The sequence below is a fragment of the Vidua chalybeata genome, chromosome 3, assembly GCF_026979565.1.
Source record: "Vidua chalybeata isolate OUT-0048 chromosome 3, bVidCha1 merged haplotype, whole genome shotgun sequence".
Taxonomy (NCBI): Eukaryota; Metazoa; Chordata; class Aves; order Passeriformes; family Viduidae; genus Vidua; species Vidua chalybeata.
Window position 1 is genome coordinate 109,793,910 of NC_071532.1, and position 26,255 is coordinate 109,820,164.

Below are 26,255 nucleotides of genomic sequence, written 5' to 3' on the forward strand. Positions count from 1 at the left end.
GATCCCTGACTGTAACCATGCACCTGATGTTCCTGGAGGTCTTTTCCAACATTTAGGATTCTATGATTCATGCAAGCAACAGCTCAGAGACCAGAGTTGAAAGGACAAAAATTGAGTGATGGATTTTGCATCACCTACCAGAAAATGCAGTTGTTTAAATAATACAACTGATGAAAAAAATATTCTAAAAACTGTGTCATAGAATAGTAGGCACATCATCAAATATCCTGAGTTTCAAGAAACCTATCAGGATCATCAAGGCCAACTTCTGGTTCTGCAGAGAACAACCCTAGAACCCTAATCTGTGCCTAAGAATGTTGTCCAAATGTTGCTTGAACTCTGGCAGGTTTGGTGATGTCACCATTTGTACCTCTCAGGCTCAAGTTCCCAGAACCAATATTTTACATTTTATTTATTTATCATTTTCTGCTCTCAGCCAAGGCTGTTCTCTCTTCTTGCCAGTGCCCATTCATTCCATGCCATAAACCTTTGTCAGCCTTTCTACCTTTTCATTTCCAATGCCATCCTGGAGCTAATCCTGTTCCACCATCATCACCAAATCACCTCTGAGCCAACCCTCCCACAGCACCCAGCTGGGCCAAGTTCTTGCCCTCCTGGGCATCCTTCAGCTGGCAGCAGAGGAAGCAGAAAACAAACCACTGACCAGTGTACCTGTGCTGAGAACAGGATCAGGCCTCTTTTTTATGGAATGCTTTGAGATCTTTGCATGAGCATGCAAGAGAAGTGCCAGATGTTATTATAAAGAGATGCAGCCCCATTACTTGTACACAGAGTTGTGCTGCCTGCTAATAGCACCATTATCCTAAGGCACGTGGTGCTATTAATGAATTTCACTGCTTAGTGCTGAACCTGGGGACCATTTTTTCCACTGGAAAGGTAAGGCCAGTTCACATGACATGATTTAAACCTCCACAGTGAAACATGCATGCGCTGCACCAGGTCGTAAATCTTAACGGGATGCTGTCAGCCAGAAAGGGACCAAAATTGAAGCCATTTATCTGAACTCCCCACCCATCCACCTCTGCTCACCCAAGCCAGTTTTGGGAAGAGGGATAAAATGATTCTGAATGCCCACTGGGTTCATTAGGCAACAGCAAATCCCAGATCTAAAGTGCTGCTGTTTTCATCCTGCTCTGAATGAATTTTTTCATTCAGGACACTTAGGAGTTTCTTGGTTTTTCCCTACTCTGAGCAGAAAAACCGCAGCAGGAACAAACCTCACGGCTTCTTCCTCTTCTTGCTCCCACCTGAGTCACAAGACAAGCTGTCGTCCTGCAGGAGCAGTGACACAGCTGAGCTGCCAGACCCCAGGCAGCAGAGGGGAATATCCCTCTGTGCTGCAGCCCGGGCTCTGGGACTCTAGAGATGCCCTTATCCCATTTGGGAAGGAAAACAGGAATGTAAGGAGGAGTTACCATTTGATCTCATACTTGCCTGGGCGCTTCACTCCTGCAATCACCAACCAGCAATTTTTGTATTTCTCCTTAGCTGGGCATGTTTTAGGTACCGTAACTAACAAGGCTGATGAGCAAATGAACTTTAATAGGTAACATTCTACATCTGACATTCCTTCACAGACTGAGGACAGGCTTAACAGAAGCAAGGAATTGTAATTTAGGATACTCCACTGCAATAGTAATATTCCTGTAAGGTAGATTTGCAAGTATCCAGAGACTCCTAAATATAGAATAAATCAGATATATAAAACTAAGTAGAGAATTCAACACATTTTGATGCAGAAATGCATCAAAATTACTCTACCAGGACAATGCAGCTACTTTTTGGGATGACAAAGTAAACTTAAAGTCTTTAAACACAGGAAATCTCTTTGCAGATAGAGTTAAAAATTACTGTGGGTAGCTTAACATTGATCCTGAGCAAATGAACTTCATTTTCCTAAACTGTGCTAAAAGACTGTGTGAAAATTTTATTTAATAGATTAAAAATAGCATTTGGTTTTTATCCTAAGTCAGGGGTGTAACTATCCCCACTCACACGTTCCTGTATTCAGGAGGTCTCCTCCACATCTCAGAAGCTGCTCCACTAGGAAAGGAGAATGAAGGGATAATTGGTGTCCAACAAATATCCAACCCCTCTAAATTTCTTCTTACAGGTGGCGAAACACCCCCTCTGCAAAATTGTGAGGACTCTAACAGGACATTTCATGTTAGCAAGGATATTTTTACCTATCAAGTCTTAAAATTTATGTTGGTTCAGGATTATAGCTTTTTTGTCATGAACTCTTGGCATATGTCTTATTTTCTTGCACTACCACAGATAGCACTGGGAAGACTGTCCCATTTTCCTTCAGCTACTGAAAAGCAGCAAAAATCAAATATAACCAAGGTTGCACTGAATGCTAAGTCTCTGCCAGAGAACTGAAACTGTACCTCATGGCTAAGATTTCTGCTCAACAGAAAATAACACTTTTAGAAGAAAATTGAATTTATATTAAAAAAAAAAAAAAGGGGGGGGAGAGAGTGTTAAAAATACATAGATTGCTCAGAAAATAAGGTAAAGCTCATTTATGTCTCATAAAAGACATGATTAGCCATAGTTAACCATTAATTCAGCTGTGCTGCATTAGAACTGCTATTCAAAGTTGGAAAGCATTTAATATTATATATTGCTGCTGCTCAGCCTAAATTGTTTTTTTTCTTGCCCCCCTTTAAATGTACACAATATTACAAATTTAATTTTAAGCTGTTTGAATCAGTCTGTAAAAAAGATTTGATTATACCTGAGTGTTCTGGCCCCAGTTTTTCCATATCTCAGTAATCTTGGCAGTAATTGGCTGATTAGCTCCCTCACACTCCATCTCTGCCTCAGTTTCCATGGTAATGTTACAGGAGCTATTATAGATGAGAACTTCATCTCTTTCCACTTTAGGGCTGAAACGAGAAGGGAGGTTAAATGGGGTGTCATCAATCTTAATGAAATGCAATTATTTTTACTCTTATTAATCATTGAAAGCCATTAGCTTGTGGCAACTCCTGGCCACCATTTGTCAAACTTTGCAAATTTCGGTAATTTTGTTTCCATTCTTTTATTGTTTATTTGTTTTTCCCCCCTTTATCTGCACACACTCAGGATGAAAACACATGCAGTAAATATCTCTCAGTGATGCTTTTCTCCTTCCCCAAACCATCACAAACAGGAATGAATGCCATTCTAGGACCAAGGCAGGCAGATAAGTGCAGACAACAGGGAAGGAATCAGCAGTGTTGGGAGCAAAGATGGACTCCTACAAGGAGTAGGGTTTGTTTGTGTCTCCCCCCTCCCCATCTTACTCACACTTAGCAATGGGGAATGAATAACTTGCAACTCCCCTAGGGCAAGGGGAGAAATTGGAAAAACCACACAACTGGCTAACTGGTCCCTAATTCCAACTGTGAAAAAATGAGCTCATTTAGGGGTTCCAATTCCTGCTACCCAGCTGATTGCAATGATGCTTTGTTGCTAACATTGGAACATTAACTTAGTAAATTAATTAAACTTACTTAACAGCCCAGACTAAGCAGATTCGATATATGTGCCAGTTATACCAGCAGACATTTGCTCTAAAGCCTCCCCTTGCACAGGGGGAAGAAGAAATAGAAAACGTGGTGGGAGAGAAACATTTTTTTCCTTGGTTTTGCTGCTGACAGTTGCTGATTTTGGTAGTGTTTCATTGTGGGGAGCTATAGGATTCAACATATGGTTTGGTGGTGAGCAAAGTGTGGTGCAGGGTTAATGGTTGGACTTGATGATCCCAGAGGTCTTTTCCAACCTAATTCTGCGACTCTTGGCCCTTGCTACTTCTTCTTCTCCTCTCCACCCCACCATCAGATTCACACAAGCAAGTTGTAGGAAGGTGAGGAGAAAGGAGAGGAGTTACAGCAACACCAACACAACAACCAGCAACACAGCCCAGAAATTACACAGCTTTTCTGAATAGAACAGAAAGGACAGAGTTCACAGCGTGATTTACTCAACAAAACAGAGGATCTGATAGGCAGGATCAGGATTTTAAGAGGCCTTCAGGTTCCTGAAAATCCCATATGACAGGATTTTGGTAAAGTGTCTCTGGGATTAGAACCCTAGAATGGTTTGGACTGGAAGGACTTTAAAGCTCAACCAGTTCCATCCCCCTGCCATGGGCATGGACAACTTCCACTAGCCCAGGTTGCTCCAAGCCCTGTCCAGCCTGGCCTTGGACACTTCCAGGGATCCAGGGGCAGCCACAGCTTCTCTGGGCAACCTGGGCCAGGGCCTCACCACCCTCACAGGGAACAATTCCTTCCTAATAACTCTCAAAAATCTACCTTCTATCAGTTTGAAGCCATTCCCCCGTTGCTCCAGGCCCTTGTCCAAAGTCCCTCTCCAAATCTCATGGCATTGAAAGATGTCCTAAGTTCTCCCTGCAGCCTCCTCTTCTCCAGGCTGAGAAATCCAAGTTTTCCCAGCCTTTCCTCACAGCAGAGCCGCTCCATCCCTCTGATCATCATCCTGCTTCCTCTGGACTCACTCCAACATCTTCAAATCCTTCCTGTGCTGGGGACCCCAGAGCTGGACACTGTTGCAGGTGGGGTATCTGAGAGAGGAGTAGAGGGCGTGAAGCACCTCCTTAGCCCAAAGCTCTCCCAGAATTGACCCATTTGGAAAGCCAGGACTCAGAGCTTTGTTGGAAGGGTGATGATCAGAGTGGTTTGATGACCCTGATGATTTAAAACTTCCCTGCTGGATGCAGCAGCTCACTCTGCAAACAAAGCCCTGCGCTGACCTGCATATAGGAGCTGTTTGTTTTGTTGCCCTTTTTCAGGGTTAAAGTGGTAATGGAATCAGCCACATTAGAAATCACAACAATATTAAAAAAAATAAAAAAGAAAGCCTTTGCAAGTTGCTGAACCCTTTTAACAGCAAATTTTTATTTTTATATTTGAATAAACTTTTACCTCTGCTGTATCAATAATCAAAAGCCAGCCTTGGGGAACTGTGCTTGCTTTTGATAGCAGCACTTTGAGAACTGATCTTGTCCTATACAATAATTCAGTGGACTGGGCTGTCTTTCAAGACTGCAAAGTACTTTTTAAAGCTCCAAGAAAAAATTGCTTCTTTTAAATAACCAACAGTTTTAAAGGCAGAAGGGGGTAGTAGTCAGCTGGATGCAGGGCAAGGACACAATTTCCGAAACATCCAAGTCAATACAAGGACTTTTGAGTGGTTTTCACAAGTTTTTTGGTTTTTTGTTTTGTTTTTGTTTGTTTGGTTGGTTTTTATTTGTTTGTTTATTTGTTTTGTTTTGTTTTGGTTTTTTTTGCAAAAAGTAAATATGCTTTGCTTATAAGAAGAATCAGTTCCTTTCTGATGTCATGCAAACACATTCTGAAACACTCTTAACAAATTGCAATGTTTAAAGGAAATGCAAGAAAAGGAGTGAATTATTAAATGGAATCCAGGAATGTACCTTGATACAAGTGTTGTTAATGGCAAAACTTACAACTCTGTCAAGGAATATACTTTTGCCATTATGAGCTGATAAAGGATGGGCTGTGGTATAAACTACATAAAGAAAATATTTATTTAAACCAATGAAAAACATTGTTCAGGTGGCTGCCCCAACCCTGGAAGTGTCCAAAGCCAGGTTGGATGGGACTTGGAGCAATCTGGGATAGTGGAAGGCGTCCCTGCCCATGGCAGGGGGTGGAATGATATGAGATTTAAGGTCCTTTCAAACCCAAGGTATTCTGTGACTCTATAAAATTAGTAAGAAAACCAGGAGAAATTCAATGTGCACTTAAGCCAGGAATCACTTCAGTAGTTTTGTCCCCATCCTGAGACAAATGTCTTAACCTTGAGCATTTGCACAGAACTAAAATTAATATATATTTTTTATTACTATTATTAACTATTATTAATTAAAGCAATCAATATGTATTATATCAGGAATCCTCAAAATAGTTATTTTCTGGTGGAAACATTTAAATTTTCTAAGACTTTCCTGCAAATTCCATTAATACTTTAAAATTAAATATTTTTCTGAACTGAAATGTGGAAAACCATTTTCAGAAGTTCTGAAATAAGTTAATTTGTATGATTCAAACCTCTCAATTTTTTTCCTTCTATTTCTTCTAAGATTTCTCAAATCAGGAAACTATTTTGCCCCTACTTCCCTTTAGCAAGAAATAAACTTCCTTTTAATTTAGAAATAAACTCACTAGAAAAAAAATATCAGCCCAAGTTTTAATTTTCAACTAAAAGATAAACATGAGCACAATCGGGGTGAAAAGCTAAGACAATAAGAAGGACCTTGAAGAAATGGAAAAAATGGAAAAATAGCAGGTAAAAAAAGTTGATTGATTTGATTCAGAAATCTCTCCCTGATAGGATTCCCAGGAGGAATAATAAAACCTGTCTCTGGAGCATTCACAGTTAAATTGGACTAAAAAGCACAGTGAAAATAATAAGCAAACAGTCAGTAAAATGACTTTGGGACCTTCTGCACAATGGCAGCCCAAACCAAGAAAAGGAAAAAGAAAAAAAGTAATAATTGAATATTTTTATTATTATTATCATCATCATCATGTCATTGAAGATGCATTTTTTTATTAGTGAAGAGCAGAGCACAATTTTGATATCCAGGGAAAAAGAAGCAAAAAAGAAACACATATGGAGTTGTCCTGTCCCTCTCAAGTTTGTTGGTCCTCTGGATTGGGGTTACACTGATGTGAGGAAAAGCAAAGCAAAATTCAACCAGACAAGGCAAGGCTCCTGGAGTTTCATGATGTGAAACAAGTCATCATGGGAGCAGTAGAACTGATTACATTAGTTCAGTTTCACTTCCCCCCCCCCCCCCCCCTTCTAAGTCTCCTTATTTTTGTCTTCTTCAAAAGACCTGTCCTCCCCATCTCCTGGGACGTTACAGGATATTACCAATGCACAGTGTGGCTTTGGACACGTGGCCAGTTGTACAGATCAGGGCAGAATTCTGCCCTCTGTCTCCTCAGCAGGAAAATTATTTCTTTCTGCCTAACACCGATTTTCTCAAAACTGGGAAGAATTTTCTTAAGGAGTCCAGGCCTGATAAAATCTAGATCAGATTTAAAAATCTGGTGAGGAAGAAGTGACAGACCCACAGAGAGGTGTCGCAACTGTGTAAACTCTTTTTAAAAATTAATTTTAGTTGGAAACTTCTATTTTTATATTTTTAAACAAGTTTAAAAAATTGTGGAATTTATGTCTTGCTGTCTTTGTGCAGTAAATGCCAGTTGGGTTTTTTTTTTTTTCCCTCAATTCAGGTTATCCAGAGCTCCCTCTGGTCAATCAACACCAGGTATGATTCAAGGACCAGGTCAGGATGAGGATCAAATCTCTGCAACTTCAACTTCACTGAAATACCTGGACCGTGGCAAGATGTAGCAGTCAGAAGTTTGTTCACCATGTACAGCAGGTCATGGGCAATGCATTACAATGATGTTCTAATTCTCTATTTACTAAATAACTTCTGGAAAGTTTTGTTCAACTTGTTCCAGTATCTAAAGGGGAGTTACAAGAAGCCTGGAGAGGAGCTTTTCGCAAAGACATGGAGTAATAGGACAAGGGGGAGTGGCTCCAAATTGGAGGAGGGGAGATTTAGATTAGAGATTAGGAAGAAATTCTAATGTGAGGGTGGTGAGGTCCTGGCACAGGTTGCCCAGAGAAGCTGTGGCTGCCCCTGGATCCCTGGAAGTGTCCAAGGCCAGGTTGGATGGGGCTTGGAGCAACCTGGAATAGTGGAAAGTGTCTTTGCCCATGGGGTTGAAACAAGATAACCTTTGAGGTCCCTTCCAAAACCAGTCCTTTAATCATTCACCTGTTTATTCCTTAACTCAGACATCCCATTTACTCCTAGAAGTAAATGCTCAGCGGGAATAAATCCTCACTGCTCCATCAAAGACAACAGTTCCAAGCTATACTCCTGGACAGCTTGGCCTTGGATTTGCAAAGCATAAGCACCCTTGCACACCCTGCTGAATTTACTCCATGACATTTAACTCATTAAAGTGCTTAGAGAAAGGCAGAGGGGGGCAGAAAAAAGAGAAAAAAGAAAGAAGGAAAAAAAAAGGAAAAAACAACAGAAAAAAAGAAGGTTTCTGCTTTTCATAATGCCTAATCTTTTTTCCCATTGGCATCCACCAGATGTTGCTTTGGATCAGAAGATAAATATTAAAACCTAAGAAGGAACAAAGCAGGCTGTTTACGAGATGGATTTTCTGATGTCTCTCAAACACTTTAAAAAGGCAGGAGGGAAGGAGGGGGGACTGGAGATGCTTTGATAGACACGGGGATTGAATTCCACAACCCAGCGGAGCTCTCTAGTGGTCTCAAGGATAAACAGCTCTACTGGCATCAATGTGAGAATTAAGAATTTGTTCTTTCAGTCCATCATTTGGAACAACTCTGCAAAAGGTGGAAAGCCATGGGGGGGATGTAATTTGTGGGTGAACCCACTGGGATGACGGAGAGATACAGCACTAACCTGGCAAGGAGTCCAGCAAAATGTCCCTGGGGCGGGGTGTCCCCACAGACATAGAAGTAGGACACAGATTCTCTTTGCTGGGAGGTGCCCACCAGGACTTGGATGTCACATTCAATGAAAGTGGCTCTGTCCTCTTGGCAGTTGGCAGAAGAATGCGTCAGACCACAGAGAATGGCCAAAGAGGCTGCAAGACAGGAGAGGGGAAAATAACCCAAAACAGCCTAAACACCACTGACATTGAGCATATTTTAACTACTGAGAGGTTTCATTGCAGGAGGTGTCCCTGCCCATGGAACTAAATTAACTTTAAGGTCCTTTCCAACCCAAACCATTCCATCATCCTTGGGCTCCTGATGTGCACCCAGCCTCTCTTTAGGTGCATCCTTTTCGAGGATAATCAGATCTCCATGCAGCTCTTTCAGCCTCATTTGCTTTGTGTGAGCAAAATGTAACCTCCTTTGTGCCCTGAGCACCAGGATGGTCTTTGGGATCAAAGTGCTCTGTCCAGAAGGAGATGACATAAGGGATTAAATACAAGCATGGACATTTCTTCTGGGAGAGCTAGAACACGGTTTACAGTTCAGGAATATGGCACAAAACTTTTACCAAGGAGATGTGACAACTTAACATATATCACAAGTTTGAAACCCAGAAAGAGTTTTTGAGGAAACTTTGACACAGCTTGGAGGGCTCCTGGGGAACTGGTAGGAACTGGGATCTCCTGCCTTACTTTATAGCTGAGTATGACTTGAGATGTGGTCCAAGTCTGCCTCATGGATGAGGTAAAAATTGTAACAGGAACAGTTGTTTTGAGGTTTATTTAGAACAAGTGGTGTGAACATCTGGAAGAATTTTTTTTTTTTTTTTTATGGAAAGGGTTGTTCAGCACTGGAATGCAATGCCCTGGGAGGTGGTGGAGTCACCAACCCTGGAAGTGTCCAAGGATGGTCTGGACGTGGCACTCAGTGCTCTGGTCTGGGTGACAAGGTGGGGTGACAAGTCACGGGTTGGACTCGATGATCTTGGAGGGTTTTTTTTCCAACTTAAGTGATTCAATATGATTCTGTGGGAAGAAATTAGGTTTTCTTATTCTAAATCCAGACAAAAAATGCTAAAAAAAAAAAAAGGAATTATGAATTTTCATTGAAGTTCAGATTCAGTTGAAATATTTGGGTTTAACAATTTTAGACAGGATTCCTTTAAGCATTAAACCATGACAGACATTAAATCTGTTTCTCTCAAAGCTCTGACTTTAATCCTGAACTAACCAAATAGTTGTAATGAACTGCTGAAAAGGTCTGTGGACAAAAATAACAGACTGCACTGTAGCATCCCAAGAGTACCAAGAAAGGGTTTTTTTCCTATTTGCTTTTGTAAGTTCCAATTTGCTCAAAAGGTACCTTGTTTGCTGGGGAAGTGTCATAGTCAATGACTTGTCTCCTAAGCAATCCTAAAAATGGGGCTTGAAATTATAAAAGTATGAAAGTGTTCTATTTCTCATATTAAAATATTTAGCACAATTTGCTAAAGCTTACTATTTCATATGGGGTATTTCTGAAGAGTTTATAACTCTTTAATATTTCAGGTATTTTTGAAATATTAAAATCTATCAATTCATCTGCTCTGAATTTTAGAGAGAGTTTACAATTCTTCACTATTTTGCTTCTCTGGATTTAGAATGAGAAAATAAAGTTACCCACATGCTCGCAAATTTTGCAATAGGCTTAATTCCTTTCCTTCCCAAAATCCAGGGGCAATTTTCTTGCTTGGCACCCAAACAGAGTCAAACACAAACCCTGCCTTGAAGACCTACATCTAAGATAAATAATAGGCAGAGAAGCCTAGAAGAATGATAGCTAGATTTCACTTTTATTGTCCAAAAATTCTATCTAGTTCTACTTCAGTTATTCTATGACAACAGCAAAATTCTTATGTCTTTCCTGATGTTCAAAGGGCATCTTAGGCAGCACTAAATATCTGTGTTTTGACTAATAAATAGCATCCAAGAGGACTAAATTCTGCAAAGATTTTGCATTTGCAACAACCTGGAGTAGAACCAATTCATTACAGGAAGGTTTTGGAATTTTTGTGGTCTTGAAAAGAACATGGCAGAGTTTTCTTATGTGGAAAACCACTCAAACTCTATTTTGGGACAAATGTTGGACATTACTCACAGAATGCCAGGACTGTTTTCCTCGACATTTTGCTGCTGTCAAAGAGCTTGCCTAGCTCATGTAGGTCACCAGAAAGTGTTTCCTGCAGAGCCCCGAGAGCTCAGCACAAAAACAGTCTGGCATTTCTTAAACAATCCCAAAATGTGGAAATTGGGCATTTCTGCTGTGCTGCTCCAGTGCCCCCATCCAAAAATTCTCATGTCTGTTGGAACAGGCGTTATTTCAGCCATCTTATCAATAGCTAAAATAATTTTTAACACAAACCAGGCAAACAAAGGTATTAATTTATAAAACCTAAGTTTTAGAATATGGCTACAAAGGATTGTGAAGATATCAGAGGAAGCAAAATCCAAGCAAACCCTACCTAATCTGTACACCCCAGAATCAAGCTTAGAATTGCTTTCTCTCTCTCAGGTGGAAGGAGTGGAAAATCTCACTGCCTCACCTCACATCTCCTGTCCATTGGACAGAGATTTCACTTTAAGAGGTGATGGTCTTTTCCCATTCCTTCCTTGGGACTCTCCAAGATCCTCCTGTTTCTTTCCTCTCTGAGGTTTTAATGTCTTTATTCATTTAGGAGGGAGTCTGGGCCTTTCCCTTCCCATTCCTCAGACCATGAAACACAAATAGCCCTTGGTATTGTTGGTGCCATTATCTCCTACCATTACAGTCACAGAAAATATCAACTAAATATTTCAACACACTTTTGGCACATCCTAAAAGGATATTCTGCCCATTCTGGGACACAATTCTTCTCCCTGCTTAATTGGTTAGTGTTCAAACCCCAGAATGAAGCTGCTTTAGGCTTTATATTCCCAATAAAGATCAAACCTGCAATCCCATTGCTGGGATGAATGCTCTCAGCTCATTACAGCTTCTCTTTTGAGATCAGACACTATGGCAGCCAAATCTGTGTGGTGGTAATGGCTTAGGGACTGACTACCCCCAGCCCTGGCTTTGAGGGATACTCTGGCTTAATCCAGGATCCCGGGATGCTCAGCACAAGGGCTTTGTTCTGGGTCACTGTTTAATAACCACTGCTGGACTTGTGATGAGGCTCAAACCTACAGGAGGCTCCAAGGGCAGCTGTGGATTGATTGAAGAGCTGCCCAAGGAGTCCCAGTGCCAAAACTCACATCCCTGGTTATCCACCCCTCACAAAATGGACTGTGGAGCAGCAACATGTGCTTAGCAGGGAAGACAAAGAATTAAAAAAAAAAAAAAAAAAGTTAATAAAAGGGAGAGGAGAAAGAGACCTGTTAAGGTCAGTGAGTCCAACCTTTGCCTGTGAAGAATTGCTCCCTGTGAGACATTCATTTCACAGACAGGTTTCAGAAGTCCCAAGAGATGGCTTTCAAGCATCTATTCCACTGCCTGATAGATCTCACTGTCAGAACATTCCTGCCATGTAATTAATAGGCTTAATTTCCCCCTCTTAACTTCATTTCTGGATTTGAAAGGTAGAAGGGACCATTTGGATCCTTTGGTTTGATCTCCACAATAAACATCAGAGGCCCTGGTTTCTCCTGATGTCCCAACTGCCACAACACCACAACAGACTCTCTTCACATCTTCTGCATCTGCTCATACAAATCCCCAAATTTCCCTGGCTCTAGTCCCCACTGTCCTGGCATCTCCTTGTTAGAACCAAAACTCATTCCTCTCTCTATTCTGGCCCCATTCAAAGAGCTCCACCAAACCACATCCTTTTAAACCAGTCTTATTTCTAGCCTCTAATCTAAATCCTCCTCCTTAAACATCCACTTTTACCAGGGGAGTCTGGAGTCTGGTTAATGGCACCTCCAGAACCCTCCAACAAAGATCCCAAGAACTTTCAAAACCCTCTCACATCAAAACCCTTAAGTCAGACCTGTTATTCCAAACATGCTGATACAACCAGGAAAATCAGGCTCGGCTTTTACCCTGATGCATCCTCTTATCAGTTCACCTCCTTTTAAAGGTGCTTTCCTTGCCTTCACCTTAATGTAAAACATAAAATCTCAGGGATTGGCTTACTGGCAAAATTATATATGGTATTTACCCTAATATCCTATACCTTAGATGAATAATCAGATATTTTTTCACCGGTCTCAAGCTTCCTGCCAGTTTTCTCATCTTTCACAGGAGCACAACTCAGTCCCACAAACATTAACCACGTGTTCTGTAAATTTAACCTGAGTTGAATAGAATCTACAACTGCATTTTCACTCATGCAGTGCCACAAACAAAGCAAGAACCAGAGAAGGGGAGAGCTTTCAGGATTATAGAATAATTTTGGTTGGAAAAGCCCTCTAAGATTGAGCCAAACCATTCTCCCAGCACTGCCAAACCCACCACTAAATCACATCCCCAAGTGCCACATCTACATGGCTTTTGAACCCTTCCAGGCATGGTGATCAAGCCAGTTATATCTTTACTTTTAAAGACTCATGGGTTAATTTGGACATTTTTCTTTTGGTTTTGTTTTTCCTTGAAGGCAGTGAGGTTTTGTTAATTTTATTTAATTTTGTTAATTTTTTTTAAGCTTTAAGGCTGAAAATCAAATTTTAGCTCTGTTCTGAATTGATTTTTCTGCATCTTGCAAAAGACAACGGTTTTCATAAAAGAGTCTGGTCCTGCATTCCCATTCCTTGTGCTCTGGGTTGAGGATATCTCAGTAACACGCCCAGCTCTTGCCAGTGATCAAACCAAAACCTCGCTGTGACCCCACTTAAGACCCATTCCTAAGGAAAGCCCCATGAGGAAGGCTTATGGATGGATCCTGCTGAGCCTGGCAATTCCTCATCTCTTAGAAAATTTCCTGCTCAAAGGGAAAGAAGGAAAGAAGTCACATTTCCTACCTGCAGAGCCTTGCCCTGTGGACTGGATCACATGAGAGAGCCACATGGTCCTCTTGGGGATTCCCACGTGGACATCTCTAATCTCAAGCAAGCCAGACACAACATGACCCAGCACTGAGAGCCAGGGCAGCCATTGCCACCTGACATCCCACAGTGCCAGAGGAGAGAGGGTTCTGCTTCACAGCCCTCAGTAACAGAAGAAATGCAGCTTAAACTCTCCACATCAGCTAGTTTGGCTGAAAGGAAAGGTCAGACAAATATCCAACTTGGACACAACACTGAGGGGCCCTGGAGCACCAAAGATCTCCCCTTCCCATTCCTTCACAGTCCTGAATCCCTGGAGTCTCTTTGTCACCTCTCCCATGTGGACAAGGCAGTGCAAGAAAGGTCTGAGCACTGGATGTGCCAGCACCAAGTGGCAAATTTCCCCAGGCAAACAGCACAAAAACCATGAAGTGAAACTGGAGTTACTGCACTTAAACCACCCTAAACATGGTGAGAGACAGGGTTAAAATCTTAAATACTAAAAAAAAAAAAAGACTTCCTTGAATATTAAGCACTAGATTCACCCATGCCAGATGTAGATGTGCACAAGCTGAACACAGCTGTTTTAGGGAGTACAAAGAGCCTGACAAACACAGATTTGAGCAGCCTGCAAAAGGATTTTTATTTTTTTAAGAAAAGAAAAAAATATATATTTGTTTGTAAATATTTAATTAACAAATATCTTGCAACTCGACTGTGTAACTGGCAAGGCTGCAAAACCCAGGGCAGGAGAGAGAGGGTGAGGCAAGACTTCCTTTGCATTCCCTCTCTAGACACACAGCCAGCGATCAGCATTCACTTGCTGACATCTAGTGACAGGAACAAGCACTGTGGTCCTGCCTGTACGATTGTTTTCCCCAGGCTCCCTCTGCCACCAACCACCCAGTGAGTTCTGAACACAGTTTGGATCAATGTGATTAAATTTTAGTATGCTATTCTCCCTGCAATAACCAGGGTGCCCCGTTTTGTGCTTTATTTTTTTTTTAACAGTACTCCAGCATCGTGTCTTTTTCTATTTAAAATAACAAGCTGTTTTGTGGACTGTGCCTGGCCTTGTTTAAAACAAAGAAACCTGAACTCTTTATGACCTCTTGGTGTCTCTTTTTGAGTGCTTGTGGCTGAGCCTTAAAGCCATTTTTCTTTCTCCCTTCCATCTTTTTTACTATTCCTCATGGCACTGGGGCTGTAACTAGAACACATTCAAGGTTCCTTCAGCCAAAATATTTCTGGGATTCTATGAAAGGAACCATTCAAAATGACAGGAGTAAATTTAGAATTTGGGAATAAATGAGGCTGAAGAGAGCACCTGGATGTCTCTTGTCCTAGCCCTTGCTCAAAAGAATGTTAAATTTCACAGTGGGGTGGCTTCTTGGCAAATAATTTATTCAAATTTTATTTTGGATGATGGACATTTCACACATCTTTGAACAAACCCCTGTGAATTCACCTTGATGGACACTCGAACTTGCCACCTTTCTTTCACATCCACAAAGAACAAGAGGTCGTGGATCTCTGGTCACCTGCATACTGGATGTCTGGACAGCCTCAGAACAGCAAGTATTTCTGCAGATCTCCAGATCTTCTCCAACTTCAGAGCTGTGAAGGGGCTGAAATGTTAAGCTTCCGAGTCTTGGAATCCCTGAATCACAGCATCATTTAGGTTGGAAAAGATCTCCAAGATTGCAGAGTCCAAGTTTTGACTGATCCCCACCTTGTCACCCAGACCAGAGCACTGAGTGCCACATCCAGTCATTCCCTGGACAACTCCAGGGATGGGGACTCCAGCAAGGAGCCAAGCACCAAGGTGAATACTCCATGTTTAGAATTTGGGAAATGGTACATGGCTCAGAGCAGAGACTTAAAAGCCTTAAATTCTGCCTTTTGCAGATCTGAGAAGCCTAATTCTGAGCCTTCAGTAGGAAAAGGAGGGAATGTATCTTATCCCAGGAAATGCTCATTTTGAAGAGTTAGCTCCAAAATCCAGGCAGGGTTATTTCTCTCAAAGAGAGACATGGAGATCATCATGTCTCTGTCAAGTTAAGGAAGATGCTCTGGTCATGATGGATGATCCCATCCTCATCTCAAGGAAGTCAAATCCTCATCTCCAGCTTCCCAAAGGTATGAACTGGCCATGGTCTGTCATTTGTTCACCCTTTCAGTAAATCATCCTTTTCCTTCTACACATTTACCCCACTGAGGCCATATCACCATGTAACCAAAACACAAAATGTGTGTGGCCACAGAATCAAAGAACTGTTAAAGTTGGAAAAGACCTTTAAGATAATCATGTCCAACCATCATCTCACCAACTCTATGTTCACCACTAAACCACGTCTCAAGTGCCACATCCACACATATTTTTTAACACTTTCAGGAATGATGACTCCACCACTTCCTTGGCCACCGTCTTCCAAAGCTTGAAAACACTTTATGTGAAAAAAAATTTCTAATATCTAAACTGAAACTTCCCTGATGCAACTTGAGACCGTTTCCTCAGAAGAAAAGGCCTTTAAGGGAGCTTAATTCTCTAAGATGATCATGGTGGCTAAGAGGTGCTTGGGTACCCAGCCCTGCAGTCCATATGCATGTTTTACATGGGGAGCTTTCCCAAGGAAAAACTGCTGTGAGGAAACATTGATGTTGTACAACTGTGGCCACAGGCACATGCTGGATCTAGTCCAACGTCCATGGCCACGGACACAAAAACTCACCCTGACACCATCTGTCCTCAGACTGAGTTCAAAAAACAGAAGTCATAGATTCACGGAATCATTATGGTTGGAAAAGACCTCCAAGATCACCAAGTCCAAGCTTTGTCAGTGCTATGTTAATTCCTTTTCTCTCTCCAGGGCTGCTCCTTGTTCCCCTGGGATGAGATACACTAGGGCTCCCCATTTTGGGTCAAGATTTTAGGGGATATTTTTATCAGAATGACAGTTTAACTGACCTCGTAGGCGTGGGGCAAGGCAGCTCAGCTCAGTCACTGTCATGTTGCCCAGGAGTTCACAGCTGGTGCCACAGACTGTGACCCAAGTCTTTCCTGGGGAAAACCCAGTTCCATGCAGGTAAACTTGTCCTCCAGTCAAGCCACCTTAGAAAAGAACAGGAAATGGGATTTAAGACAGAGCCTGACAGCTAGCTCTCAACAAAAGGGGTTTTTTTAATTCATAATTTTTGCTTTCATGACAAAAAGCCACATCACTGCAGTGCCTCACACAAAACCCTGTGGAGGAACTGCAGCAACCCTCCATGACTTACCCCAGTTGTGACGTGCAGCTGTCACTGTCAGATGAGAAGTGAACATCAGGTTGGAGGAAGCCCATCCCCTGGGAATATCCAGGCCCAGCACAGGGTACTCGCCCACAGGGAGCAGAGGAGCTGTGCACTGCAACACGGAGCGACTGATGGTGATGTTGCTGCAAGGGAAATCTCCAATAAACACCTGGATAATGTCCATCTCTGTGACCTGCGATACTGTCAAAGTTAAAAGGAGACCAGTGGAAACAAGTGAAAGGAAAGCTGGGGTGAATTCCTCACTGTAACTTATTGTTCCAAGGTAATAGGAGTGTCCATCTACTTTCAGACTCAGAGCCCTTGTGCCTTTCCCCGGAGGCACCGTGCACTGGATGAACACACAGGTGATGTTGACAACAAAGCAAGGGTGATGGTCTATGAGGACTGAAGTCGTCCTCTTTCCCTTCAGAGCCAACCCAGCTAAGCTGAGCAGGCCTCCCCCATTGGTGCTGAAATTCCGTGGGTAAAACTGGTACACCCAAGGCAGGATGGTGAGAAGGTTAGATGTCCCTCTGAAACAAGCACGGCCACTTTTCCTGCTGGATATGGAAATGTTGTGCTCCCCTGGGGCCAGGCAGGCTGTCTGGCACTTGATGATTGTCTCATTCCAAAAAGTCACCTTGCAGGCAGAGCTGTTATCCACATGTACCACGGGGCTGTCACCCTGCCATGCCAGCCTCTGCCCTTTGATTGTCATGTGGGTGGATGTCCCATTGGTCTTCCAGGTCACCAGATGTACCAGGGGGGTCCAGTGCTCCTGAAGGTGGAGAGTACAGCCCCCAAGGCACACACTGCGGACCCCATTGACAACCACGGTGACACTGAGAGCCCGAGATGCCTCAGCCAGCCACTGAGGGTGCAAAGGATGAGCCCCTGGAAGGACAACACAGTTGATGGAGTCATTATCAGACTTCTGGATCTCACAGGAGTAATTACTCTCCAGGCTGACTTGTATCAAATTCCTTCTGGATTTCAAAGCAATACCAGATATAGTGAGCAACATTCCACCACAGACTGATCCTTGTGATGGGAATATGGAGGTTATCTGTGGAGTTATCATGAGGGCCTGCTGCCTTGCTGTCACTTGAGCATATCCCAGCTGCCTCTGGATGATCTGGATGGGGAAAGTCCCAGGTTCCAGGCTGTTCAGTGGCAGAGAGCACTGATAAGACATTGCATACTGGTTGCCCCATTGAAACTCAAGCTGACATTCAGTGTGTCCAAGCTTAGCCACAGATCCAGTGATGTTTATTCCCTGAATGCTCAAGAGCAGGCTGCCATCTGTGATTTCTGTTTCAACAGCAGTAACGAGGGGAGTCAAAGCTCTTTGGTAGTTAAAGGTGGTGGTCCTATTTGCAAAGAGAGCTTGTTGAAATGACCCACTGCTGATGGCTACATTTACTCCGACAGAGATGTCACGTGAATCATCATTAGACAAATTAACAGCTGGCGGGGTCAGGCACCAAATTGTCTCTTCTTCCAGGTGAGTAACTGTACAGGTTTGATTGTCCATTGACACAGAAACCAGGGCAGGATTTTGGCTAAAGCCCACCCCAGAGATTGTGAGCAGTGTTCCACCTAGGAGCAAAGCAAAATAAGGAAGAAGGGTATTATATGCAGAAGAGGAATTCATTACTATCTCTGAACCATCTCAAACCATGATCTTTAAGGTCCCTTCCAACACAAATTTTTTATGATAAAGCTGATAAGCATGACAGGCTGAAGGAAAGAAATAAAATACTTTTTTTTTTTTTGGACAAGACAGCTAGAGACAATAGCAGCCATATATCAGGATAATCCTACGTGGACAAGAGGCTAAGGCAGCAAGTAGTCAGGGATCTTTGTGGCAGTAAATGACTGTAGAAAGCCATCGCAGAAATGGAGAAAGCTACTGTGAAAGACCCCTGAGAGCAAACAGAGGCTGAACTCTTCATGGAATGGGACTGTCCCTACAGGAGGGCAGGGAGGTAGTTTGCTCCTGATGCCCACAGGGATTGTGAATATTTTCAAACTCAGGCAGTGTCAGATTTCATAGAATCACCAAACAGTTTGGGTTGTAAGGGGCCTTAAAGACCCCCTCCTTCCAACCCCCCTGCCATGGGCAGGGACATCTCCCATTATCACAGGTTGCTCCAAACCCCATCCAAGCTGGCCCTGAATGCTTCCAGGGATGGGGCAGCCACAGCTTCTCTGGGCCCCCTGTGCCAGGGCTGCACCACCCTCACAGGGAAGAGGCCACGCAAAGGCTCTGTCCATGCTCCTTTTGTTTGTAGTACTGGTACTCCCAGTGTCCTGCCCTGCTTCAACCTCTTTAAACATTAAGCCCATTCTCTTCCTTTTCCCATGATCTAGCTGAAAAAATAAGTTGGTTTATGATGAGGTTTCTTTTTAAGTGAGCCCAAATCCTTAACCCAGATACACACACAAGTGTTAGAGACAACAAAAGGTCACAGGTAAGGGGGAAGGGACTGGTGCTTTTTGCAGCAAAGAGGTTTTAATTCAGATTAAGCCATTCATAAAACCACAACCAAAGAGTTAATCAGTTCTTATTTAATTTTCAATTTACCCTGAAATATAAAAAGAAGGGTAAAACTTTTATTATTTTTTTGTAGTATGGCTTAATCTTCAAAACTGATAGGATTTGCTCTCCAAGCTCTATCCACTCTCTCATCTTTCAAGGCTTGAGCACTTCACAAACTATTGAACTAATCACGTACCACAAAGCCTCTGAATTTTTGTGTCTTTAAATGTGTTGTGAGCCTGAGAGAGCAATCTGTGGAGGACCTGAGGTTGTAGCACAAGAATTTCTCTGTCTTCTATAAAAGCATTTCTAAGGGCTCATGTAAAATTCACTACAGGGATTCAACTCTCCTCCACCACCAGCCAAATGACAAAATAAATCAACCACCCCAAATCTGCTTTTTAAGATTGAAAGTAAAACTTTTCTTTATAATTCAGCAATGTTCTGCTCAGAAACACACTTAAATTATTTCCAATGTCTAAAAGCTTGGAACAGGATTAATAAATATTTCCCTTTTGATTAAAATTAACATTGAAAAAGGGGGTTTTTTTATTTTGTCTTTTCAACATAACAAAAATGAACATCCCTTTTGGGATCACTTCAAATTATTGTTTGCTTCAAACCGCAATTGTACTCTGCTTTCCACCTAACTTTCACATGGAAAACCTTGAAAGATGGGGGCAAAATGACTAAAAGAAACAGCACAGATGAGCCAGGTGTGGGCGTGCTTTGTTTTCCCAAAGGGAACATACAAGACTACATGAGCAAACACTTGGGGAAATCAAATTCAAAGCACAGGGAGCCCTGAGCCAGCCAACCAGATGGAGGGATGCTCAGTACAATCCCACATTTCCAGACCGCTGCTGTCTGCCAGTTGATGCCTGCATAATAAAGGGTCACAGATTCAAATCCCCCTCATTTAAACAGATGTGAAATGGGATGCACTTTCCATTCCTGCAGGAAAACTGTGCCCTTGATCCCTTTAACCTCCATAAGTGGCTGCAGATGTACCAATGCTGTTTACCCAGAACGGAGCCACAACACGGCTCGACGCTGAAGATCTCGGAGAGGTACTGGATTAACGGCTCAACCCTGCAAAACACAACCAGCACAGAAAGGATTTGGGGCAGTTAGGGCTATTCTTTTATTTTTCCTTCCTGTTGCAGTGCTTTTCTTTCTTACAACTCCCAGAAAGCCAAGCACCCACCTGGCACATCCCTTTTGTTTGATGTCACAGTGACAAGATCACCCCAAATTTTTCCATGTGGTTTAGAATCACAGAATGGCTTGGGTTGGAAGGGACCTTAAAGATCATCTCATTCCAAACCCCCCTGTCCCTGGGCAGGGGCACATTTGAGCTACATCTATCACAAACACTCTCCTATCAATTGGCGACTCATGGGCCAAATTTAGTCCAACTGAATTGCCCATCGAAGGAAGCAAGAATAAGGTTTTTTTTTAGCAAGCAGACTCCACTATGCCCAATAGAAGTGCATTGAAAAGGCATCACAGCTGCCTTCTCTCCTCACACCCTCCCACCAGAGAGTGGAGTAAATTTAACAAGAGGAAACCCAGACATGAGCTCCTGAAGCCCACCCAGATAAAGTTATAGCTCTAGTTCTGTCCTATCTACATCTATTTTTCTTCATCGCCCTGCTTCAAAAACATCCCCTTGACTAAAAAGACATGTTAGAGAAGGGATCTTCCCAATCCTGCAATCCAGCCCACCAGAGCTCAGAGTCCTCTCCTGGGATGACCCATCTCCTTCCAATCTGTCCCTGGAGATGAAGTGATGGTGCTGCTAACAGACTCCAGTACCAAGTGGGATGAATTCCTGTGTGTCATCCTACCAACCACAATTTTTCTCCTTCTGAGGTTCATTAACATTACAAGCAGCTTAACTTGGGTTTTGAGCAATAAAAACCACCTAATTTCTCCCCAGTATTTTCATTTCAGAATCACTCCTGGCAGCTGCCATGGCAGAGGAACAAAACTGTGTTCTTTTGAATACATTCCTACATCCCAATTTCAGGTCAGCTTTCCCCCACATTTTAATTCGTTTATATTACATTTATCTAGGCATGAACTTGAAGTGTCACCTTAGGAAATGGAAATATCATCATTTAAAAATTCTCCAAACAAAGCATTTTTGTATTGTTCAAACTAGCTTTTGTTTTTCTGATGAAAAGTGTTTCTTTTCTTCTGCTGTTTTCCTACAGCAGGATTTATCTGCATTTGACCTGAATCTGTGAATACCTTTGATTGCCTGAATATGCATTTTTCATCAAATCAACTGTTTTTTCCTAAAATGTTGCTCTCCTGCCTCCTACTGATCCAAGGGAAGTTAATTGACTAGCATTAGCAGTTTGCTGACTCGGGCTCCACAGATAAATAAATGCCTTGATAATTATTCATAATTTCATACCACACTGCAGAATTCACCTTTAGGTACAGAATTTGTGAAAAACTCAAGTCTTCCTTTTCAGATTAACCCTAAAACACCTAATAGGATGGAGAATGAAGCTTCTAAGCAAAATACACACCTGTTTGAAGCGACAGCAATGCCATTGATGAGGACAGAAATATTGTACCACCCTGCAGGCAGGGCTGGAAGTGTCACATTAACCCCACGCTCTGTCTGTGCCTGGATCTGTGGCCATGAGTCCCCAATTTGGACCTTGACATCTGAGCCCTGGTAGCTGGCAAACTGGGATATTCCAATGTGAAGCTCCTCACCTCCTGCAGAGAAAGGAAGGGAAATTATTCAGTGTTTCTGGCAATGGCTATTTTAGCACACGTGACCATGGCCTGAGGAAGAGCAGAGTCCCATCATGCCAGAATAGTCCAGCCCTGCCCATCAACCCAAACCCTGCAGTGGTTCTGTGTCCTACTCAATCTCTCCTGCAGAAGGTCACCAGCTATCAGGGCTGTCTTGAGACATCAGCACAGTGAATGTGGTTATGACCACTCTCAGCAACACTCAGGATAGGATTCATGTCCCCCTTACCATAAATGTCTGCCTTATAAATATCTGAACCTGATAAAAAACAAATACGGGTTTTTTTAAAGCTCTGGAGCTGAGGGGGTTCTGGTATTTTTTTTTTTTTTTTAATCTCTGATAAACTATCTAGAGCCTGTTTTACAGAATTATGGAGTCATGTAATAGTAATAGGAGCCTTCCACAGTAAAATGAAAATTTCCTTGGGTACCTAAAGTCAGATGTGTTTGTCATGGTTTAACCCCAGATGTCATCTCAGCCCCACACTGATCACTCCTTCCCCTGCAGTGGGATGGGGGAGAGAACTGGAAGCATAAAAGGGAGAAAATTTGTGGGTGGAGATAAAAACAGTTTAACGGGTAAAACTAAATTTATGTGTGCAAAGCAAAACGAGGACTTCATTCTCTGCTTCCCATGGGCAGGCAGGTGCTCAGCCATCCCAGCAGGGCTCCATCACATGGAATGGTGACTTGGGAAGACAAAACACCATCACTCTGCCTCCCTCTTCCTTCCTTAACTTTATAAACTGAACATGAGCAGCCTGGTCTAGGATAATCCCTTGGGTCTGTCGGGATCAGCTGTCCTGGCTGTGTCCCCTCCCAAATCCACGTCCACCCCCAGCCCATTCACTGGTGGGGTGAGGAACAGAAAAGTCCCTGACTCTGCATAAGCCCTGCTCAGCAATAACAAAACATCCTTGTGTTATGCACAGCATTTTCAGCATGAACTCAAAACACAGCCCCACACGACTCACTACAAAAAAAAAATAATTCCAGGGAAAACCAGCTCTGCTCCAAAGCACCCTATTTTCATTAATCATGACTCCCTCTCCTATTTAAGCTGCTGTGTGTCAACCTGTGTTCAGATGATAGAGGATACTTTCCTTTATTAGTGCACATTGCACTAACAGGAAAGGACAAAACCAAGAGACAAGGGATTTTCATAACTTTAATTTCTTCTGAAACAGCTTAAAAAAAATAAGGTGGCATCCATCAGTCAAAATAAAGGCATTTTCACTGATAGCACTATCAGTGGTCAGTGAAGAGAAAAGAGACTTTATGCCATGATTCATCCTATTGCAAGACACACAAAAGAGCTGTGGCAAATCCCACCACAGAAACATCTATTTCTCTTCAATGACCATGCAAAACATCTAAACATTCAGCACAGGGATGTGTTTAGGAGGTGAAGCTCATCCTCCTGTCTCCCCTGAAAGGATGAAGGAGGGAGGAAGAAGCAGGAGAGTCTGTACAAAGCTTCCTTCATCCACCTGCTCCTCTAAGCAGGTCTTGGAGCTGATACCTTTCAATTCTGCATTCACAAAGACTCAAATAAAGTTTGAAAGCCTGAGAAGTTGAATATGTTAATAACATGAACTCTTTGGACTCTTGGTCAATTGTCAGCTTAATCCCAGATGCCTGGAAGGCATCAGTGCAATTTATTTATTCTTTTTATTATATAGAAGGAAAATTATATTAAAAGACGAAGCTGTGGAGGTTCTGAATAGGAGATTGAACTCAGCCCCACCACAGCTCATGAGACACTGTAACATTAAGGAATTCTTTGCACCTGAGTTGCCCGCGGCTACAAAAACCTTCCCTTGGTGCTGTGGTATCTGAATAATATTCAGATGATAAAGGACGTTTTCTCTTATTTATGCATTCTGGAGTAATAGAAAATGACAAGGGCATTTGGGGAAAAATGAACAGAAATGCTGGGAGTGCACAAGGAATTTTGGCACTGGCAGTCACCTAACCCTGTACATCCCCAACAAGTCCAACTGAATTTGGAAGCTGTGGGTAGCTTTAAGGTGTTCACTGGAGGGTTGCAAAAATAGAGAAAAAAAGTCAGATATTATATTCTTGGAGGAAAGGGAATGGGATAGGTAAGAAAACAGGAATATTTCTGTCTTCCTCCCATCTCCTTCCCCACTGTCTCAGATACCACATAACTGGTGTTGATTTACCATGCAGAAATGTGCTAAATTTTCCTAAGAGGCTTGTTTATAAGTGGACATCATTCACTATTTATGCTTTCTATTCCCTAAACACAGCTAAAATCTTGCAGGGAAATATGAGGGAAATGTGGGGGGAAAAAAAAAAACCAAAAAACTCAAACAACCCCAAACAGAAACTTTGAAAATACAGGAATGGCAAACATTCTGTGAAATCTAATTAGGATTTTGTCCCCATGAATTCTGTGAGGTCCATGTTCATATTCTAAAGTAAAACATCACAAGGTTAAAAAGGAAGGGACAGTTTGGCTTGGAAATGGGAACTAAGAGAAAGAAGTGTTGCCTATACTCTGTTTTCAGTAACCCAAAATGCACATGATGCTATTTATGGTCAACCCCTGGGGATCCTGGAGAAGGACACTCTCCAGAGCTCATTTCTCCTATCATGGATGAATCTGTTACTAAGAAATACAGAATCATGGAATACCCTGAGTTGGAAGGGGCCCACAAGGATCAAAGTTCAACTCCCAGCCCTGTACATTCTCAGGACAGTCCTGAGAATCTTACCCTGTACCTGAGAGAGTTGTACAAACATTAGTTGAGCTCTGGCAGCCTTGGGGCTGTGACCATTCCCTGGGAAGATTTAGTGCCCAGTCAGCCTCTGGGTGAAAAACCATTTCCTCATACCCAGCCTAAACCTTTCCTGACACAGCTTCATGCCATTCCACTGGTTCCAATCACTGCATGAATGGATGGGATCGTTTCAGAGCAGAGTCAGAGAAACCTGACACAAAGACAGGACTATACTGAACCTGACATCCTGTGGACATCATCCACACCACAGGGCAAGCAACTCATTGCCTCATATATGCTAGTGAAAAACCAACAAAAAACCAACCACAGCTGACCAGGACTAGCAGGAAATACAGGAACTAAAATTTAAAAGAAAACAAACAAAAAGTGTCAGATCAAACTTTATAGATCTATAAATTCCCTCTGCCCCACCACCATCAGCACTAACAGCCCTTCTCCAGAAGATGCCCAATACACATCTGCATTTTCACCTGCTATGCCACTTCTGTTCCTGCTCAGGGATACAAGTTCAGGGTTTAAGGAAGGATCATACTGGAATAAGTTGGTTACTGTTGTTGACTTGTACCCAAAAATCAGCGTCACATGGACAGCAGCATCCTCTGCCCCCTAGGAAGAGAGAGAAAGAAAATGTCAGAGATACGAATGAACCAATTTTTTAAAAAAAGTTATTTCCTATGTTCCTGCATCTCCCATACAAAAGTCAGGCACATGGCACTGATGAAACTTTCACATACACCAGATCCTACTTAAATATTTACAGTTATGTTGAATTTAAAGAGCATCTATGGAGATTTAGAAACTTTAAAACAACCCCAGACTGTGCAGATTTGGATTTGCTATATCCATACAAGTACATTAAACTAGTATATAAAATCCCAAACTAACTATACAGTTTTTAATTTGCAACATTCTTACTAAATTAAGGAGCTTGCTTTTTTCACTAGTTTTCATAAATATCCTATTAATCTATTTTTAACTAAGCTGGTCTAATCTGTAACAATCACATTTAACTGCCCCTCAGACAAGACTTGGCTGAGGGGCTACTCTTTGCCTTTCCCTAGTGCAGCTCAGGCCAGGAATACATAGGAAATCACATTGGATTCTGACTGCTCCCCAAAGTGTGGTTTCTTACCCGAGAAGGAACTTTACATTGAATTCTTGTTGAATTTCTGCCCTCCTCCAAAACTGGGCAAGGCTGGGATCCAAACAACACTGCATTTACCCCTTCCAGATTGGTCCCCCTGAGAGTCACTCTAAGTCCTCCTAAAACAAACAATTATTCCATGATATTCAGTGTATAGGATGTTTTAATAAGCA

At 42.3% G+C, this 26,255-nt stretch overlaps 1 protein-coding gene across 1 annotated transcript in view; it reads right to left on the bottom strand.

Moving 5' to 3' along the window:
- The window catches only part of PKHD1 (PKHD1 ciliary IPT domain containing fibrocystin/polyductin), a 238,092-nt gene that overhangs the window by 179,567 nt on the left and 32,270 nt on the right, over positions 1-26,255 (bottom strand). Inside the window, exons 27-34 of the mRNA XM_053938363.1 lie at positions 26,071-26,201; positions 25,409-25,544; positions 21,936-22,131; positions 20,417-20,484; positions 16,836-18,449; positions 16,525-16,668; positions 8,519-8,702; positions 2,762-2,912 (exon numbers count right to left, since the gene is read on the bottom strand). Coding sequence (XP_053794338.1) covers positions 2,762-2,912; positions 8,519-8,702; positions 16,525-16,668; positions 16,836-18,449; positions 20,417-20,484; positions 21,936-22,131; positions 25,409-25,544; positions 26,071-26,201 — 2,624 coding nt within the window. The remainder of the gene's footprint in view (positions 1-2,761; positions 2,913-8,518; positions 8,703-16,524; positions 16,669-16,835; positions 18,450-20,416; positions 20,485-21,935; positions 22,132-25,408; positions 25,545-26,070; positions 26,202-26,255) is intronic.